Source organism: Phaethon lepturus, unplaced genomic scaffold (assembly GCF_000687285.1).
Source record: "Phaethon lepturus isolate BGI_N335 unplaced genomic scaffold, ASM68728v1 scaffold728, whole genome shotgun sequence".
Lineage (NCBI taxonomy): Eukaryota > Metazoa > Chordata > Aves > Phaethontiformes > Phaethontidae > Phaethon > Phaethon lepturus.
In genome coordinates this window covers 46,871-68,378 of record NW_010558042.1, presented here as the reverse complement: position 1 = coordinate 68,378, position 21,508 = coordinate 46,871, and the positions used below count along the sequence as shown (strand labels likewise).

Sequence of the window (21,508 nt, the reverse complement as noted above, 5' to 3'; positions counted from 1 at the left end):
TAGGGAAATCTAGTCTGGGGCTTTATTTCCTTTGTTCTCTGGTTTAATTTGTTTATTAATAATGAAACATCAGAGATGTGGAAGTAGAATAACAGAACTGCCTATCTCTGGGCCAGTCAAGATGAAAATGGATGAATTACACTGTTTCCCAGCATGTCTTCCTGAAGAGGGTAACATCACCTCCCTCTTTCCACTTTGTTGTGCAAGTATTATTTTTCAGGAAATAACCCAACTGGTCAGGCATGGGGAACGGCTCCTTAGACTAGCGGATCAGCTTAATCCAGATCTTTTGCATTTTTATTTGGTGAAATACCCTAAAGATTAATCAGTGCACAGTGCATATGGACCATGGGGAGTGGCTATAGCATAAGCCTTTTAGAAATCCAGACATCTGGATGAAGTGAGCACAGCTTATCCTGAGTGGGTTATATGCTCTCCATTCCTCTAATACAACAGCAGGATTTGGGTTAAAGTTGAGATTTTTTAGATATGATTTGTGTTTTTAATTTCACAAAGTACTAGACTCTTTCTGAGTGTGCAGCAGAGCAGCCTGGGAGTAGTCACGGCCCTCAACAGCAGCTTCATTTTACTTTGTTTCAAGTAAAATATTGCATTGTTCCATCTCACTTTGAAACACAAGCCTCTCCAGCATACACTGAGCTAGCTTAGGCCCATGTCCCCACACCAGCTTCAAAACCTGATTTCTTAGAAAAAGGTCCAGTTTTCACCTGTAGAGCATCGGTTTCAGCTGGCTTTTAATGAGGTGAGGGACAGCAGAAAATGAGCCCTGACCTCATCTGAGCAAATAGTCACTGTGATTCTAGCCCTTGCCCTCCCACAGTTCAAAGATCAGGGACAGTATGGTATGGCAAGTAGTTTTATAACAGTCTGGAGGGAGTAGGGATAGTCCTGCATGCTCATACCTTAGCTGTCACTGATAAATGGGAGAACAACAATTTAGGGTGCATATTCAGGGGGGGAAAAAAAAAAAAGTGTTGACTACACATGTAGATCTCCCTTGTTTCTTTCAAAGCCGTTCTGGACGGAGATGTATGCATGTCCTATACAGTATGCACACATGTTGCTTTCAGTGCACGCACGATGCACTGAACTGCCTGCAAATGCACTATGCAGATGGCCAGCACATGGGCGGTGTGTCTATCATGTTCTGGAGACGTTGGGCTTAACGTGTATGTGCAGCCTTTCTGCAGCAATCTCTTGGCATGAACAAATTCCTCTTACTGCCTGTTTAAAATTTACAGGTGAAAATGAGAACATGTTCAGGGATACCTGGGAGTTTGCTTGCCCCAAACGTGCTTAAGATAATTTCCAGAAGGAATTCTGTTGGTTCCTGTGCTGTACGGCTCGAGCACTGCAAATGGCCACTCTGCACCCATTCCAGTGAGGTGGAGACTTGAAAAACCTTGACAGAGTCCCAAGCCTGTGGCTTCGTGAGCCAGATGTTTCTGATGGAGTCATATATTCAGTTAGCAGAAGGCTTTGTGTGGCAGCAGCCAAATCATTTAACTTCTTTACCCATCTGTTAAATGTATACCTACTACTTCAGAGGGCTGTGTGGTTTGATTTAATTAATGTTTGCAGCAGACATTAAAACATCCTTGAAAGCATTAGCAGGAAGGTGCTAAACAAGGGCACAGCTTTTAGACTCTAAGTGAGGTTTTGAGCTGATTGGGCGTTCTAAAAAGTTTAATTTTAGATCACTGCAACTATCAAGAGACTTGTCCTGCTCACACAGAGAGACCATAACTATTCTCTGTCCCAGTCTTCCCAACATGTATGTGTGGATGTGGTATAGAATCCTCCTCTCTGCATAAAGAAATTTGACATTGATAGTGATAATAATAATGTAAGCCCACAGATCCCTAGCAAATAAACTCTCAATATTTAGGAATGAGAATCTATTTAGGATTTAGTATCTTGCCAACCTCCAGAGCACCCTTTAAAAAACAGACTTTAATCCTATCTCAAATGCCAAACAAAAATACCAATTAAATGTCATTTTCTTTAAAAATGAGGTGACCTTTTCTAGAAAAGGTGAAGCATTAAATTAAAAAAAAAACAAACCCACACTTTAAAGTAAAAAAGGAACCAAAACAAAATAACCTCCTATTACACACCATGCTCCAAGGTGAAGCAAATACAAAGATTTAACTGTAGTTCCTGCATACCCTGACAATACTCTAAACCCCACCTGACTGGTGCTACTCTGCAGTGATAATTTTCAGACTCTGCTGGAGCCCTGGACTGGACATCAGAAGAACCAATACAGCACAGCAGAGGTATGCAGGGATCTGGTGTAAATTTACTTGCTTACAACCTACCTGTAACATGCTTGCTGGAAGACTGCTGTCCTACCAGTATGACTCAGCAGCTCACTGGTTTTAATAGCACTTCCCACTTCTTTTCCCACATCACAAGCAATCTACCCCTCATCAAATATGGACAGCACCTCAGACTTCCAATCTGCATTTGAAAATAAAGATGGATTTCTGCTTTGTAAGCAGCTTTAAGTTTACAGTCATTTTATTGCATACGTTTACAAACATGGCAAGATGGTTTTATAAGCTCAGGAGTCCAATTTTCATTTATGTAGCCTGATGAAGTCTAAAAAGCTACACCGGAGATAAAGAAACACCTACGTTCAAACACAGTTCCCTCTTGCAAGAGTGAAAGGATGTTTCTAATGTCATCAGAGGGGCAGCATCAAGGACTCAACATCCAGCACACTAAAGAGCAGTAGACTCCTACTCAAAACAGTTGCTGCATGTTCTTCTATGAGGAGTTTTTTTGTAATGGCAGTGTTTTAGGTTGTCTGGTTTGATGGAAAACATGTGTTATTACATTTTTACAATAAGCACAACAGGTCATGCAATCACAGTAAGTATTTTTTTGTCTGTTATTGCCCAAATGCCCAATTAAGCTGACAGCATTCTGCAAATCATCATAAAACCTGGCCTTTTCTTTCATTCCTTGGAATATTTGCCCCTTCTCTCTTCAGTGGGAAAGGTCTAATGTCAACAGTACAGTATTGATTTCTAAATGAAATTCTGTTATGATACACTGTCACACTGGACAGGATGTAGACATACATGATGGCTTACATTTCGTGTTAGTTACACACAGTGTTGTATCACAATTCTGATTTTCTAATTTCTAATGACAGAAAACCAGAATGACATTTTATATATATACGTGTGTGCACACACATACACACATGGCAAGCAACAACTTCAATTGTTTCAGTTACCATTATCTACTCCTGGTTATGCCTGGTGACCCAGGGATGAAGGCGTATATGTCCTCGCCACTCCTGCCACTGAGCAATTCAGTCCTTCTGCAAAGGAACCACTAAACGGTTCAGGAAATAGGGATTGCTCTGGGCTGTAGGGATGCTCAGAAGACTGAGGCAAGATGCACAGCCTTTGACTTCTAAACTAGTGACATGAATCATGTCTCAGCTGCAAATAATTTTCACCTGATAGCACTTACTTATAATGGATAACAAAGATAACAGAGGACTATGATGCCTCTGCATTTGTAAGCAGTTTTTTGTCTAAGCCCTGCACAACTGTAGTGCTACTTACTTATATTAATGAGTAGAGCTGCACATAGCACACTAACATACATATCACTGTCACTCGGTAGGTTTCCTGCTCCTCATATGTTCATGTTTCATCTCCAGGAGCTGTCTTTCTAATAACTTTCTTTTCTATGCATGTCCCAGGTACTTTGCCAAGAAAATGCAAGAAAGAACTGCTGGCAGTAAAACTACGAAACAGACCAAGCAAGCAGGAGCTGGAAGACCGGAATATTTTCCCAAGGAGAACAGATGAAGAAAGACAGGAAATCCGGCAGCAAATTGAAATGAAACTCTCAAAGTAAGTCTATCTAAAAACAGGGAGGAACCTCCCTTTACAATAGTGTGTCCTCTGAGTACCATCAGATCAGACACTGTCACCCACCCCCAAGTCCATTTCCTGCAGTAAATCATACACAAACTAATATAGCACATTTTCAGCTGTCAATCAGTCACATGAAAAAAAAAAAATTAACTCCCTCTTCAGTCAGGATTCCCCTGATTTCAATAAAAAACAAGACAGAAGTCAATGTGGGAGACACAATTCTGCCAAATCTACCTGCAGCTCCACTGACATAATCAAGATTCTGAGGTCCTCCAAGAAGGCTAGTGCTTTAATAAAAATAATAATTATTTATTAACCTGATTTTGCTTTGTCAGCCCTAGTTGAATTTGAGGATAAAGCTGCATATTTACTTGAACAAGGCAAAGCTGCTGTATGCATTGGTAGCTGTATTTCTGCTTTAAGGAAGTAGTAACTTCAGCAGCATCACCCTCACATGGGTAAGGTGTTTGTGTAAGTCCCGCTGCAGGGATGGTCTGGTTTTGATCAGTAACTAGGGCAACAGGGTAGAGCTATGACAGAAATAGCATTACTGTGGTGTGTAGCCTAAAGCAAAGATTTAAGGTAACTGTAAGGCTCAGACTGCACCATTTGGTTTTTGTGTGTGTTTTTTTTAAGAGCTACATTTGGATATCTGCAAACATGAATATTTTAGATGAGACAAAGTGGATTGTTAAATAATCTGCGCTGCGCCTGCCCACACTGGGACAGTGAGCACTGCTTGCCGCCAAAATGCTTGGAATCAAATTGAGAAACACGAACAGAAGTTCGTTTTCAAGGCTTATTAAATATTAAATATCTCAAGCGTCTCCTGAAAGAAACATTTATTGATATTTAGGCTAGTTCATTCATGTGTGTGCATTTGATTAAACTTTACCTCAGGGGACAGGGAATGAGAAGTGCGCATATGGATCAGAGGATCAGAGCACAAGTCCTAATGGACCAGAGTTTATGGAGGAAAACATCACTGCCATCACCACACTTGCCCTCAGCTAAGAAACAAGCTGCTCAATGAACATATATTAGATTTCGGGTGCACTTCATGATGCCCCTGCAATGTTGGAGATGGAATAATCACCTCCCTCAGACTCAGTGATTGCTGTTTGCTTTTTGTAGCATGGTAGCACTTTACAGCCAAAGGGGAACAGGGCATTGTGCCAGTGACAGCACAAGACAGAGCAGATGACAGTCCCTGTCACAAAAAGCATGTACAACCCATACACGTAGAAAATATGACATTACGATTTGCATTAAGTTCCAAAAGTTACAGGCACAGCAAGTCATAGATGTGCCACATTAATACCTGTCATCTTAGGAAGGAAATCTTCATGAACCTTGACCATGGCTTTATCATCTTGACCATGCAAGCCTTGTGTATTCATTTCAAGGAAATATTTCAAGCTGCACTCCTATATTGTTAATTCCAGTATTTTGGCCAATTACTTGTGAGATGTCTTCATAGGCCAGGAACCGAATTTTATGGCTCTAAAATACACAAAAAATGGTTTCCCCCCCTCCATCCTTAAAACCAAGTTGGACCATCACAGAGTGTTCACTGAGTGAGAAGATTATCTCATATCCAGCCACACCTCATATTGCTGAAATGCCTAGGTCACACCTCTTTTCAATACAGCCTGACTTCTCTTAGTGTCAAAGATCCAGCAGAATTGCAGCTTCAGGTGGTATAACTATAGGCTTTATCCTTTTCTTCTCATTTAACATTTAGCTTGGTTAATAATGAGCCTGAAGAATTATTTTAAAGGAGGAATACCTAAAGCCAAGTGTCAGTACAAGGACTTAAAAAGGAAATGCTCTACTGGTGAAGAAAAGGGTATTACTAGAAGCTAGGAAATGTACTGTCTGCAGGTAAATGCAGAGAAGGAAGCCTCCATACAGTCTGCTGTGGTCTTACAGAGCAATCTGTGGTGCAGTCTATTAGTCTCATTGGTAATGTCTAAAGGATGGCTAAAAGCCACCTTTGTTCCAAGTGCTATAAGACAGGCTTTCATTTAGCTCCTTTCGTGGAAGATTCAGCACATCTCGGGGAACAGACGGTGCAGAGATTGCTGGAATAGCCAGGAATGGCAAAACAGATTGGAAGCAATCTCCCACACAACTTCCAGCACATATGTGCAAAGGCAGAGCTCAGCTCAGCTCTTAACTCATCCACCAGAATAGAACATGACCGTGCAAACAAGCTCAGGTGGTGGATGCATGCAGGAAAATATTTACATCAGGAAAAGCAAGTAGGGGTCCAAAAAAAAAAAAAAGTAAAAATGGGTACTGGTAAAGGCCAAAGAGTCAAAGCCCTAGAGACCAGGTCTCGTCCCACAAAACCCAGACCACCCCGGAGTCCCCACTCAGAGCACAACCTGGCAGTAGTGTGGAAGTGTAACCATGCCGGGCAGAGTGAAAATCTTGCATGGGATTTTGAGGTCTTTAAATCCATTCATTTTACTGGTATTTGTGCAGCATAGTCTCTTTGTGACAACTTGGAAGTTTATAGCTAAGGAACGTACTGCTAAGCACGCAGGTGTGAAGTACTGACTGGGAAATGGTTTCCAACAGAAATGTCTGATCTCTGTATGATTTTGCCCCTACCTAGCTGCTGCTTGCTGCACTAGTAACACTTCACAGTGTTAACAGCAATGGGACCTGCTGGCTCAGCTATGAACCCACACGTACCATCAGGCTATAGACCTGTAATTTGGCACAAAAGAATAATGTATGGGCAGATTAGTCAGTAGTTATATGGCTGTCTGCATAAGAATGGCAAGTAAACAGGCAGTTGTTTTCAAGATCAATATTTTTCAGCACATTTGTAGGGATTTTAAAGTCTATAGCTGTCTACTAAATTGCCTCAGTCCCACAGCTAACACAGCCTAGCTCTGTACTCTGGAGGGAAAGCTGTGCTGATGTATGTAATGTGCAAAATATACTAAATGATAGTGCCTACGTAACTAGGGAGACAAAATGGGGAGACAAAAGAATAACATTTTCTCAAAATTGGTGTATTTTTTTTAAATGGTTCTGGCTGTAATGTATTTCAACAGTAGTTGTGACCTGCTGACACAACCAACTCTCTGCTATCATGCTGATGAGTGTTTATGCAGTCAAAGCCAAAAATCCCTATTTTTCTTCACTTTCCCACTCATTCCATCTCAAAAGAGAGATTGAGGAATTCTGTTACATCTTTTGGGCTAGACTGTACCGTTACAGCTGTGCAGGTCCAGAGTCTTCAGATTTATTATTGACTGACAGCAGCATGAGTACAGACTCAAGTATTCATTTATTTCCATTGATGCTTTCGAAAAGTGTTATTTCCTATATTTTGTGCTCCCAGACAATTTAGTCTACCACTTGTTGCCATGGAAACATGCACATCTCCCTCCTCCTCCACCCGAAATGGCAGTATGCTGTTTTCCACAGATGCCCCTTTCCAGTAGTGTTTTCTTTTACTAATTCATGCATCCCCAGTGCCCCAGGCCGTGGTGTGCACTTGCAATATTCTACTGTGCATTAGGCAACAGGGCTCCCAACAGGTCTTGGTTCCCATTATTATGTGTTCGCAGTGCAGATAATAAGCCCTCAATGGAATTCAGTGAATTGAGAGCTCTTTGTGTCAAGAGACAGAAAAGACATTTGCAAGTACGATTATTTGCAATAACTGCTTTCTGCCTTACAGATTCACTTTGTTCTAGAAGGGGCTTAAGCTGAAACCTGAAGGAGTAAAATAGTTGCTAGACTGAAGAGTGACGCAGGAAAAGGTTGTTTAATTAAAATTTGATAACTAACTGTTTAGAAAGTTAATGTTTGAACTGCCTGGGTGGCTGGTACTTCTCAAGTACACCTTGTATAACCACAGTTAAAGACACTCCATTATTACTTAATGTTTCAATGAAAACATGAATTCCTGTAAAAGATTATACTTGTAATTTTCACTTCATATTCTGTTTCACCTCCTTGGATATTTGCATAAGTAGACACGATGCATTAAGCAGCACTGAAAAGATTATGGAGACAGGAATTCAGATAGAGAAATGTGGGCATAAAAGGAGTCAGACAGGAACAATGATGGTTTTATGGACACAGAGAGGAACGAAAACTTGAGCACCTAAAACTGATCTTTACCACAATGAAGAATCCTGGCATGGGTAAGCGGACCATGCTGGGGCAAGGTTTCTTGGCAATGTAAAGTGAAAAATAGGTATCTTTATTCAGTACTTTACCACATCTGGAATTCTGTAGTTCTACTGCTGCCCTGAGGTTCTCGGAAAGGCATTTTTGAATTGACTTGCCCAGAAACTGCAGACGTAGATAAATGCACATCCAGATTAGACCCTGGTTTGTACCTCAGCCTCATGTACCAGAGCGTGAAGTTCACAGTGCTGCTCGAGACAGAACAATACAAAGCAAACAGCACTTCAGATTTGCAGCCTGAAAGCATAGAGCGTGACAGTTCAACACAGAGGAATCACAAAGGAAAATTCTACCTATTCGTGAAACAAAGGCTGTGCCCCGTTTCCCAACAATGGCATGTCCAGTGCCACTTCCTCACAGAAATGGCTTAGTGCAGCTTTGCTAACTGGAAAGGCATTGGCCCTCCAGACTGAAAGACTCAGTGGGAAACTGGACTGAATCCACAGAACTTTGGGGAATATTTTGTTTGATTTTGACCAAAAGTGTGTGTGTGTGTACAAACTAACTAGTGGCCCTAATGCAAAAGGGTACTAAGAAGATACTTAACTGAGCCCAGTTTAGAGGCTAGCCTAAATTCACCTGGAGATTATAAAGGCTTTTTGATGAAGCTCCAGTTGTGCTCAAACCCACACTTGCTGAACTAGAAATCAGGGAACTGCCCTGATTTCAGAAGGCTGGGAAGAGTTGACACAGATTTATTCCAGAGACAGAAAGGCAGGGGCAGGCACAAAGAAAAGATCAGCTGTCACCACTAATTAGCTGTGTACAGTTTAATGCATTTCATTCTTATTTGGCAGGAATCATCCAGGTAACCTTGTCAACTGATGCTAAAAATAAACGAGCAGCGAGCACAGCGTGGGCGTCTGTGAAAGCCTCACTCCTTGCATGAGATGGAAGCTATATATAGAGCTACAATTTAATTCTGTGGGCGTGTGTAAGCCGAGGGAGTCTCCCGTCCTCCTTGCTCTGCACTAGACAGCAAGATGAGATGCTGGCAGCAGGGACCGGCTGGGGGGTTGCTGTTGGAGATTTGCATGTGGCTGCAGTATTTTATTAACAGCTTGCACAGTGCCGAAGTGCTTTTTAAACCTGGTGCTGTGTGAGGATTTGTGATTTTTTTCATGTTTTGTCCCTTTTCCGTTACAGGCTCAGCTTTTCAGGCTAGAGAAAAGAGAAATATTGCAGGGTAGAGTGGGGTGGGGAGGAAGGACTGGAAGAATGGGACATGTGCAAGTGATAGCTGAGATTTTTTGGACCTGCCTCCAGGATTTAGATGGCTGGATCCCATAGGTATTAATATTCCCCATGCCCTTCCTTGGTGTCAGGCAGTGATGCACAGTTGGAAACCCTGTTATGTACCCAGTGACAGACAGCACTGGCCTTACAGTCAAGGGGGCTGAGGTTTGGTGTCTGCTCCCAGAGTTGCTCTGAAACAGTCTTCAAGGATAAAAATTAGGAAGAAAGGGAGAAACTTAAGTTTTGTTAACATCTCCAAGCAATGAGTCAGTTTAGCACCTGTTTACAGGGCTCTTCAGGTCCAAGGTTGCTGCAGTGCAGCTCACAGACACGTATTAGAAGATGTTCATCTGTACATGCCATACCTTGGCTACCCTGCCCTTTTCTCTTAAGGACTGAAGAGCTCTTGAGAAAGGCAGTCTTTGTTCCCTTTCAGGCATTACACTTGCAAAAATTGAATGTACTTCACTAATGTGAATCCCTGGTCAGCAAGTAACAAGCCTAACCACCGTAAGTGTGTGATCATAACGGAGCCTGTGGACAGAAGCTCTTGAAGCAGAGGTGCTTGCTTGCGTGCTTGAGTAATGAAGCACAGTGCATGCACAGTTAATTACAGAGCACCCTATCAGCTCTGGGCAAGAGCCATGATCTGCAGCTGAACCAGAAAGAGCAATCTGCAGTCTCACACCAGCCCACAGCATGTTTAGCAAGAATTTTTAAAGACACTAATTCATTTATAAAGGGCTGCAACAGAGACGACTTAGTGCTGTGTGTTAGGTTTTGATTTGAACAACATGCACGTGACTCAAAGCTGGTCTCAATGCAGGTTTGTATCGCTAAGGATTCAGCGTGCACCTCCTGTTGAAAGTGTAGGGTATTTACTTTGTGCAAATATGGGGAAGTGTCATTGCAGAGGGCAGTTACTTCTGCCCAGGGACAAGAAAAGTTTCACGTGTCTGGGACACAGCTGATGAGAGATTGTCTTCTGGGAAGACACTAACTCCTCACACTGCTCTGTTCTACTTCCTTGTCTCCAGTGCCGGGAATTCATAATCCAATGTGTTTTCCACAGCACGGTGAAGGCAAGGGCAGCAGGTCAGTGCACAGCAGGGAAGGGAAAAGCAGAGCAGTAGGTGTAAACACAGAGAGGAATATCCTGGGCCTTTTCTGGGACACAAAGTCAATTCCTCAAATAGGTCTGCTAGCGTAAATGGCACATGTGAAACTAGAAATAAAATCTAAAAAAATAAAAATCAATCAGGGTTCAGAAAGCTGTAATGTATCACAAAAGAGCATAATTATGTAAATAAACTTGCAGGAAAACTGCTAAAGCAAGTGTCATTAAATCAGGAAAAGATATCTTAGGGAAGAAAATAGTGCACTTGTTTTGCCCTGCCGAACTGCCTACAAATAGCAGCATGCGTTCAGTCTCAAATCCTCTCTCAGAAATTGGGCATCTACACGTGCCTGAAGACCTGGGGCCTAGCCCTGTAAAGTGACAAGCAGTGACAAAACAAAACAGAAATCTTCAGAAAGCCAATAATGCTCTGTAATGCTTCACCTTACACTGGATTATCATTCAGGTCCTTAAGCTAGTTTGGTTCTGCAGCACAAGTAATTACAGAAATAAATTACTTTAATTTAATTTGCAGACCTTAATCAATACGGACCCAAGTAAGCTGCTCTGGTTGTCACAGCCATTTGTGCTGTTTTATGACAAAAACCTGACCAGAACAAGGTTCTGTAGCAGTTGTGGGCTACTGATAAACCAGGGCTTGAGCAGGGATTCAGGCATTCATGGTGGCAGCCCTCACCATTTGTGGGGATGGTTGCTGTGTTACTGAGATTGTTTAGGATTATTTTTGTTTTAAACCTGTTCATGAAATTCAGGAAAAATGTTTTATGCACTTAAAACCAAGCACTTATTTCACTTTCGTTGAAACAGAAACAAGATAGGATGGACAGTGTGTATCAAGGATGGTGAACTGGTATAAGCAAAATCTCAGCCAGAAGGGGGTTTGGCTGCCTGTTTTTCAGTTTTAATGTAACTAATTTCAGACTTTCCACTTGAAAGCGTAGAAGAACAAAAAGAGAGGGGTAGTTTTGGTGTTGTGTTGGTTCTCCCCCTTCCCTCCTTTTAAACCTAACCAAATTTATATGCAGACTGGATATAAACGAGTTTCACCACAACCGCTCCTGTGAATTGCCTGCAGAATACCTAAGCAGATAGCATTCCCTTCTCCCACAAAATTTGTAGTGTGGCTTTTAGTTTGGGGAAGGGAAGGGACAAAGCTTTCTTACTGTACAGTGTCACATTCAGACATACCATACCTGGAGGGCATATGGTTCATACCACAGCAGTATATTATCACTGATTTATGGGACAGTGTCATCAGGTGAGTCATCTGCACCTCTGCATGAAGAACTCGAGCATGTTTTTGGACTGTCTTCCAAGAACTGCCTGACCACATGTGATCCAAGGAAACTGCAATTAATACAGTGCAGTTGCTGGCCCTCCAAATACTGTTAGAGTTACTATAGTTTCCTCCTCCTATGGCTCTGAGCACAACTTCTGTAGCCTGGTTCATTCAAGATCTTAATTCCTCCCAGGAATCGGGGACTTAGGTTTGCTGCTTTCATACCAAAAAACTGGGTCAGTCAAAGCACAGTTTCTACCTTTTTCAAATAACCTTAGAGAAGGCAAGGGGGGTGTGTGTGTGTGAAAAATGAAGGAAATAAATATTCAGAAAATAGGGAAGGGGGAAAGGAGCGAAAACAGGTCAGAACAGAAGGTCATTGTTTTTAATCAAACACTACTTGATAAATACTGTACAGTCCTATCAATTATTAAAATGTAGTTCTAGCTAAACCTTTTTGATTCCATTGCATGTGCCCACCTGGCAAGCTGCAGCTGTATAATCAGGTCTTATGGGGGTTTTCCTGTTTATTTGTGTAACTTGGGAGCTTCTTGGGTCAAACAGAGCACTGCAAGTTTCCTTCAGTATCTGTTTTTCAGGATAATTAAGTAATTCAAGTGGCCAGCACACTTCCTTAGCCTCTCCAGACTCTGGAGAGTGTTTTTTTTCCTGGAAAGCACACTCATTTTCTGTATTTTTCTTTAGCTGCCACATATAACACACCAAAAGACAAAAAAAAGGATTCCCAGATTTATTAATCCATGCTCAAGTATTTATCCAGTGAAATGAAAAAGAAACGGACAACACCTTTGGGGGCTGGGGAACCTCCTTCTGTTGAAAGTCCACTTATACAGAGGACTGTATGAAGGCCCCTAGGAAACACACCTGCTTGAAGAACCAGCATGCTGGTAAAATCTGAGTCTTAAATCCCATTAGAAACAGATTAATCTAGTTAGTCCATTGTTGTACAAATATATGAGTTATTTTGTTTTGTAAACCTATACAAAACACTACTCTGCCAAGACACAAACACCCGAATAAAAATTTGAGCCCCTCACTGTTGAAAATATGCCCTTAAAATCAAGACTACATCGTTCATAGATGAACAGCCATTGTCACTTGCTTGAGATCACATTCATCAAGCAAATTAAATTCTGAGTGAATTAATACTTCATTAGTTTTTCAGAAATCATGTTAAAAAAATAAAGAACCAGAATCTCACAACAATCTCTCCAGATAGCAGCTGATCTATTGCAAAGAGATCAGGCTAATTTGAGGGTGTCTGCAAAAGCTATATTCTGGCCAGGCTACACTGCAGCCTTATTATTATAATTATCACAGGGAGTGGCTACAACACTTCCAAATACGACCCAACAGGGGAAAAATCCTCTTTCTCAAGAAAAGGTTAAACAAACCAGTACTAACGTGGTAAGGAAAGTTATATTTATAGGCATCATACAATTAAGTTCAAATAAATCTTTCTGCAGCCTGTTTACAACATGAAGGAAATTGGTAACAGAGTATGATAGCTGTGCAGAAACACCAAACTTAGGTCTACAAGGATGATCAGAGCAGGAAGCTCAGGCTTAGCAGGGACTTTCTAGCAGACTAGAGGCCCAGCACTCAAATGCAGCATTGCCTGTGACTTGCTGTGCATCAGCTGCAATGAAAAAAAAAACCACAAAACCAAAAATGTGCTACAAAAGCCTAGAAAACCAGTGCATGATGGAGGTCATTTGCAGAGAGAAAAAGGCCTGTTCTAGCTTTGATGAAGTCACTGCCACCTTACCTCGCTCTGCTTAGCTCCCCCCTATCCGAGCAGTCACTCAGCTGATAGAAAACAACTCTAAGAAACACGGATGTCGTAAAATTGAATCCTTTCCCAAGAATACGGAGACTTCATAAAGGTTTTCTGTTGCAGCCTTGCACTTTGACGGTAGAAGACAGCGTATGTTGTACTGCAACAAATAGTAGCAGTAATGTCAAAACTAAAGGCTCAGGTCAGTAGGAAATGTTGCATAACTAAATTCTTACATTTTATTAAATTGAAGAACCCAGATTTGAAAAGCTCAGAATTTTCTGTCCTGACTGAAATTTGCCAGCAACCTCTATCTGGATTTACACCACCATAACCAAACACAGGATCTAAAACCTTAATGGAACTAAGGAGGGTCCCAAAAAGCTTTGGGGAAGATCAGAGAGAATATAAGGATGACATTTTTAAATTAAAATAATTTTCATGAAAGTTAGCCTGTCTGTAATGCTCAGTGTCAGAATCACTAAAATACCATTTGCAGGGGGAAGTAAATAAATCCCTGGAGGGTCTGCAAGTATGGTTTTTCACTTTGCCACATTTTCCTATTCTGTACAATAGAGATAACGATACAGACCAGCTTTGCAGAGCACTATGAGATCTCCTGATGAAATAGCTACAAAAATAGATGTTTATTCCTGTTGTCGTGACCAGGGGACTCACACTCCTACACAGTGCTTGGGCCACATCTTTGAGTTGTCAGTGGAATTTCTCATTTCATTCTGCATTCTGATAGCGGGAACACTCTTTGTATTGAAAAGTCAACAGATAAAGTCAAGAGAAATTTTGAAAAAAAGCAAAAGAATAAAATAAACATGAATGCAGTAAAGAAGCATGATTCCGAGCATGCTGTGGGCAAAGGCTACGTGGCCCTGGCCAGCCTTGGCTAACGACAGCATGAGGGCAAGCTGTTGGTCTAGCTCTGTGCTGAAAAATGCTGCTCCAACAATAGTGTGCATGAGAGAAACAGAAAATAGTACAACAGATGGTGATATGCTATCTGAAAGCAGGGATATCCCATCGTTTTGGAGATGCTGTGTGGGTGAGTGACAGGAGGGAACTCGAGAGTATTTGCATTGCCAGGGAGAGTGTTCCCAGAGAGTTCCCTGCAAATTTGCTAGCAGGTGTGCAGGCATACATACGGTCCCAGCAGCGACTGTCTATTCCAGAAGCATTTGCAACTTTAGGAATCACTATAATTTAGTTTTTCTTTAGGGATTACAGAAAGCCAAAAGCACACTGCGTTTTCCTTGATTTACTTCAGTGATTAAGAAAGCTATCTCTTGGCATAAGGGATATTGCCTGACATTACAACTGGTTTGTAAAGTGCAATGGCATGCCCTCTCCTGTTAGGATTTGAAGCTGCTGGGTTACTTGGCTCACAGAGCTTGGTACTACCAGCTCTAGGGTAAATCCTTGCTGTTGCTTTATGCAACACCTTGCAATGGCAAATATGCCTGCAGATGTTTATTTGTCACTTCACAGACTTTTCAGATTGCCAAAGGGTCCTTTATATACAAATACAGGTTACAAGGAACAGAGAAGTATATTCTCCAGAGCTCACATTGTATGAGGAAATTCTCAGCAGCTTGTAGCCGTGGCAAGAATGGCCATTCTCAAATCATTTTGCATTAAATGAGGGAGTGGAGAAGAATTTACATATGGTCAGCAGAGGCAGGCTGACAAGCTATGCATACCAATATTTCTTTGTCTGCTCTCTGCAAATCCAGCTGTGGTTTCTTCCAGTGACCCAAATCCCACAGTTGTATATTGCAGTGGCATCTGTTGATAGGGGCAACTGTTTATAGGTTAAGTGGACAGTATTGCAGGGTCTTAACACTACCTGTGCAACAGTGAGCATCCTAGCTGAATTCAGAACATTCTGGGACACTTCCATCCATGTACAGTATCACTATTTGATGGACTCCAAAATGTAGCTGGTGCTACAGTCCAAATTGACATGACTTTCTGTCCTCCTGCCCCTGTTAGCTCTGACTGTGGTGGCTGAAACAATTTCCTGGGCAGCTAGGGATGCCGAGTTATGAGCCTACAGACACTTCATTTCTTATAGGGTTCAAGGGTGGAGGAGATCAAGCACAAGCATTGTATTAGGCATCGTTTTATACAGTGAAGTTAAAACCTAACTTTTTTTTTTTTTTTGTACATATCATTACCCAGTAAGCACCCAGGAGTATGCAGCAGTTTCACTAGGAGTTTTGGAAAGTCTCAGTAAAGTGGCAGTCCCCACCACTGGGTTAAGATTTGCTTCTGGTCTACCAGTAATTGACTTCCTGACTCCCTACTGTTGCTCAAGCAGTTGCTATCAGAGTTGATTTTAGTATCACTTCATCAGTGGCAGATGTCTTTATTTGAAGTAATATAATGGTAATACACATATAATGGGATAGAATTAAATCCCTACGATTTATATAATTCCTTTTGTTTGCTTGTCCTGAAGCATCAAACCCACAATGTTCTTAATTTGCCCAAATGTGAGATCTGTAACATTGCTTTTTTTTTTTTTCCTGAGGGAACACAGGGCTCCAGAGTTTTACTCCTGCTTCAGAGGGGGAAAAAAAAAAAGGGGGGAAAAAATCTATTGCTTTGCAATGAAACATTATTCACCATTTTCAGTGACCTGCACAGTGTGACCTAGATCGTAACCAGTGTGCGGTTTCAGTCAGAAGACCCTTCAACATGTTTTAATACACAGCCTTAAGCCCTCATCAGCCTTCAGCAGAGAAGTTGCACTGGGAGTCTGCACCACTTGCAGTGTTATTTGAAGAGCATGTTCTTCCAGCAGTTTTTCTTGCTGAACTATTTTTAGCTTGAATGTATTCCCCAAACCAGTTCCCTGCCCAGCTGCAAGGCAAAGCAGAAGAGAAAGTAGTAGTGCTGCTCACACTGACATTGCTACCAAAAGAACCATTCAAACTACAAACTTGGAGTATGTCTTTGGCTGAGTAATCAGTTGTAATAGAATTACAATATTTAGTCATTAGTGCAAGTAGGACAGATCCACTATCTAGCAGCTCTATTAAACCACAGACTGGGGGAGTACATGGAAGGGAGAGAAGAAAGCTCCTGTTCTGAAATAAGCAGCTATTACATTTACACCCTAATGTAGGTGTGTTAATTCTTGTATGTTAACTAATAGCTCAACTGAAAACAAAACCCCTTATGTTACATTGGTCATGGGATGCACCACACATCCTCCAAGAGTCCTTAAATGTATGTTGAGGGAGGTATGAAAGCAAAAGCCTCCTGAGGGTGATGGAAAGATGTTCAGCATCTTCACTGAACTTTGCAGCAGGCCTTTGAATTGAGAGACAGGTTCCCCTCTCCAGCTGTCACTGGCCTTTCTTCCTCACACACTGAGAAAACTATGAAAGCAAAGGTCAAATGCAGAGGGCTTTCACAGGTGGTGAAAACAGTGATTACCATAAAGCCTTCTCCATCCAAACCCGCTCACATAATTAGATACTGGCTCTGCTGGTGTGTTTCAGCCCACACAGCGCTTATCATGAAGTAACACTATGCCATAGCAAACCTGTGACGAGGATGTAGGTCGTTCAGGGACAGTGGGTTATGATACAAGGGTCACGCTGGGCAAGTATGTAGTTTTTATTCCAACTGAAATCTGAACTCCTCATTGCAGCGCTTCTATCATAGAAATTATAATGATGGACAACTGTAATTGCCTGGGAGATGAGTGACAACATAATTAACTGAACTCTTGCTGATTTGCAGCCTTGAAAATCCACACAGAACTAAAGGCCAAACAAACGAATAAAATATATAATTAAGGCAACATATATGGCCTCTGCATTTATCCAGTATCTTCTACTGGACACCTAAAGGCAGTTTTCCAATTTGGATGCAAAGTATAGTTTACAAAAGAACACAGACACAAATACTGGGCAATTTTAAAGCAGTAAAGTTTTGCATGCAACTCAGAATCTACCATACCAGCTTACCCTTTTCATACTGCTCTTTAGCCTCCTAATATCAGGGAATGACAGCAACTACTCTTACACTGTTATGGGAAATGCTGGCACGTCACTCAGCTACCACTTTTTACATGCTCCAGAATTACCTTGGGGTAAAAACAAGTTTGTGCCTCAGTGTCTGCCTTCTAATTTTGTACAGACTGTAAAAGGCAAGTCCCTCCTAGCAAGGATTTACTGCTACCCATAATTGTACATTGTAAGTGGTACTGCACTGCCACAGTGCAGTGCCTGGGTGACTCAAAGCCCTGGCACACATCCTTTTCACAGCTACTTATAGGAAGGATGAAAATAAACTTCTTGTTGAATTGAACATGATGTTCTGATAATAGAGATGCCAATTTAAGAGGCAGAGCCCTTGCCTCCTGACGGGCAGCAGACACAAGCTGCTTTATGAGGAGCAAGCACAAGGCTCTCCCGTTCCTCCTCCCTTTGCCTTGGCTGGAGCTCTCCTGTGCAAGGGATCCTCCCCACCACTACTCCTCCCTGCTCCATCTGCAAAACTACCTGTCACAAGAGACAATCAATGCAATTGCTGCTGGCTACAGCTCACTTAACTGAAGGCTGGATCGATTGCTCATTTGTCAGCCCAGGGTCCACAGGCACATGCACGTGTTACCCCTCCCTTTGTAGAAGTTTATCTGAATCACATGGATCTAACCAAGGAAGAGCAGAAACAGGATTCCAAAGTATCTCTTTTGGCTTCAGCTACAAATCCGAAAGACATCCAGTTTTATGACAATTATACATACAGATACTGTGCAATAGACTCGATGCAAAAATATATTTGGGAAACAAAGGAACACATCTTGGGGACAGATATGAAACCCCACAAACCAAGAAAGCGAGCTTTTTTTGCAGTGGATTCTGCTGAACACTTGCTAGGGTCTGCCAGGCAGCTGAGACTGCATACCAGTAAGAGGAGCTTGAAAGGATGGACTGTATGAGGTGTGGGAAGTCAGCATAGCCCCATATGCATACAGGTGGGCTGTACCTGTTCCCAGCTGTCTCTCATCAGCTATTCTGTGCCCATACCTGCAAGCCCACAGCTTGCTGTGGCTTTGCCGAGATGCAGTTCCCACAACGGACAAAGCAGACACTACTAAGGTTAACTATAAGGACAGAGAACTTGGCAGCATCTCCTGCTTGTAGGTCATATTGATGCGTTGCCCATCTGACAGCAGACCCTGGGATGCCAGTGACATGCAAATCCTCAGACTGCTGAGGATTCAGTCACCTGTAACAGTCCAATGCCATCAACCTTGGTGTATTGCTGGTCCCAAGACGTTAATTCCCTTGAATTTGAAGGGCACAATCTGACTGTGTGAAGTAAATATTGATCTATTGATCAGCAGTCACAGGCACATGGGAGAGTCATTGGGCTCACGAACATGTGACCTTCCTCCAGAGAAGATGAGCAATTAGTGGTTTTTGCCTTGAAGCCAACTCCAGCGTCTGCACTTGTGCATGTGTTGAACATGTTAGTTAGCAGGACTTCAAACTTGCCTCTTGCGGTGGGGGGCTGCAGCCCACTCCACCAGACCAGCCAACAGAGACCTCCCCACCCATCGGGCTGGTACAGTATCGTCATCTCCCCGGGCAGCCTGTTTTGCTAGTTATACACCGCATATGGTCAAGGGAAACAGCCAGACATGCATAGATTTATCGCCCCTTTCAGAGCCAGCATGGAGCACTCGTGAACATCACCGGATTTCCATGTGCACATTGCATGGGGAAAACAAGTATCTCTAGGCCACATGCAGCCTCTCAGCACTCGAGGTACTTTAAGACCAAGAGCGCACATGGCTGTACCTGCAGGGTGTTCTCGGGGCAAACCACAGGTGACGGATCTAACCTGCAATGACCTGCTCCTCACACCCTCAAGACTAACACTGCAGAGGACATGGGAGCAGGCAAAGTCTTCAGCTTCCAAAAGATGGAAATATATAGATTTATCCAGTTATCTTTCCAAGTCCAAATTACTGGAGAAAACATTCTAAAGGTAGTCTGAAAATACCCTCAAAACACTCACCAAACTTCAAAGAGCTGAAGAACACCTGGTTGCTTGAAGGTTTATGTTAACTTTGCACAGAACAATAAATACATAAACTTTGTTATTTTTCTGAACTTAAGAAACAGCTGTCTGTGTAGTGTTGTGTGTCCATGTTCCCCCCCCAACTTATGGTGACTGCTTTAGCATTATGAGAAAATACTCAGATTTTAATCTCTATCTTAACTTGAAGCATCACTGACACATGTACAGCAAACTGCCTGAAGCCTTGCCAGTTCAGCTCCACTTCTGCTCTTGGCATCCCTTGGTTTAAGCTAATAGGGAAGCAAATTCCTGGAGGTAAATTCTTAATGTGAGACCATGACAACATCAATGACAGTCCATGCATTTACACCATGGGGTATCCAAACAGATCTGAACAGAGATGGTACTTGTCTGTAAGTTACCTGAGAGTTTTCAGGAAAGCTTTCAAGACCCTTCCAGAAATGGCTGGCTCTGTGGAGGTGCTCAGAGGGAGCACTCCTGCCTCAGCAGACAGTGCAAAACATACCAAAAAAAATAGTAATACCCAAACCTAGATTTTAATATTGCCCAAGAACACAGCAGCATTAATTGTATGATTTTCTCAAAAGCAAGAAGTAGATATCTAAATTTAAATCAACTGAAAACAAACCATTACTATGGCACAAGAGAAGTGGCGCACTATGTTAGAACTCACAGTGGAGTCTACAATCACCTCACTGAGTCCCCAGGTGAAAAAACAATACCAACAGAAAGAACAGAAAGCACAGGACTCACATGTCCACATTGCGGCAGCGCTGGAACCTCACACCCGCCTCAGACCCTCAGCTGGCTCCTACCAGCAGAGCTGCAGAGCAGTATGGCACCCGGGCTGGGTGCAGGCCGGCCCCAGGTGGAGCCCTGCAGCCGCCCACGCTCAGGTGCAGGAGCTTTGCTGAAGGCACAGGAAACAAGCCAGGACTGCACTTTGCTGAAAGGGCCTGCAGCTGTGTCATACAAAATCCTCTCTGTGCAAATCTTGTGGAGATCACCCACAGTCCACTGGGGGTTCAATTTTTAGCCTTCACAAAAGCTCCTTCATGGCATGTGCCTGCTTCATCCTCTGGGATCACACAGCAGCTCCCCTGCCGTGATGTAATTTGCTGATAATCATTATTCTGCTGGAGTTGATTTCCTTTAAACAGAGGAGATATGGGTATCCCCTCTCTAGAGCCTTTGTCTCTCAGCATCTGCTTCCTGGTCTGCACTCCCTAACACCACTGTGAGAAGAGCCGGCCGCCATTTCCCCAGGCCGTCTCCCTGAGGCGCAGCGGTGTTTCCGAGGCCATGGCACTGCCTCCCCACAGGGCCGGACAGCCTGCTTCTGAGGAAACACACCAAGCTCAACGCAGAGGGCATGTTTTCTGGTTCCGTCAGTGGCAGTATTTCATATTTTAACAGCTTGGGAGAAAAAAAAAATAATCCTACAAATAAATATGCAAAATAGAGCACTCGTTGCTCAGGAGGGCACGTGCAGACCCACGGTGCCAGGAGAACAGCTCACCCAAGCAGAGGCACAAACTCCTCTGGAACAATTTCTTTCCTAAAAGCTCCCTTCCAGAGGGACATGCTCTGTCGCAGAGGTAATGGCTACGCCGAGCCGCTGACCTGGCCGGAGCCCTCAGAAGGGTTTGTCCTTATCTTCCCCTGGGCCCGGCTGCAGGCGAGTTTTGATGGAACTCGGCAGTATCGGGGGGACTGTGAGTCTCCTGCTGAGGAAGGAGGGATGATCCCCCCCCCATGGGGGGATGAAGCAGCTTCCTCCGTCCTCCCAAAGCAGCTGAGCGACTCGGGCAGAACAGGCTCTGCTCGCACAGTAAACA

The 21,508-nt window shown here is 42.8% G+C and overlaps 1 protein-coding gene across 1 annotated transcript in view; it reads left to right on the top strand.

Annotated features, from left to right (window-relative positions):
• PHACTR3 (phosphatase and actin regulator 3) overlaps positions 1 to 21,508 on the top strand; it is a 53,189-nt gene that overhangs the window by 19,200 nt on the left and 12,481 nt on the right. The window contains exon 7 of the mRNA XM_010292916.1: positions 3,746 to 3,899. Coding sequence (XP_010291218.1) covers positions 3,746 to 3,899 — 154 coding nt within the window. The remainder of the gene's footprint in view (positions 1 to 3,745; positions 3,900 to 21,508) is intronic.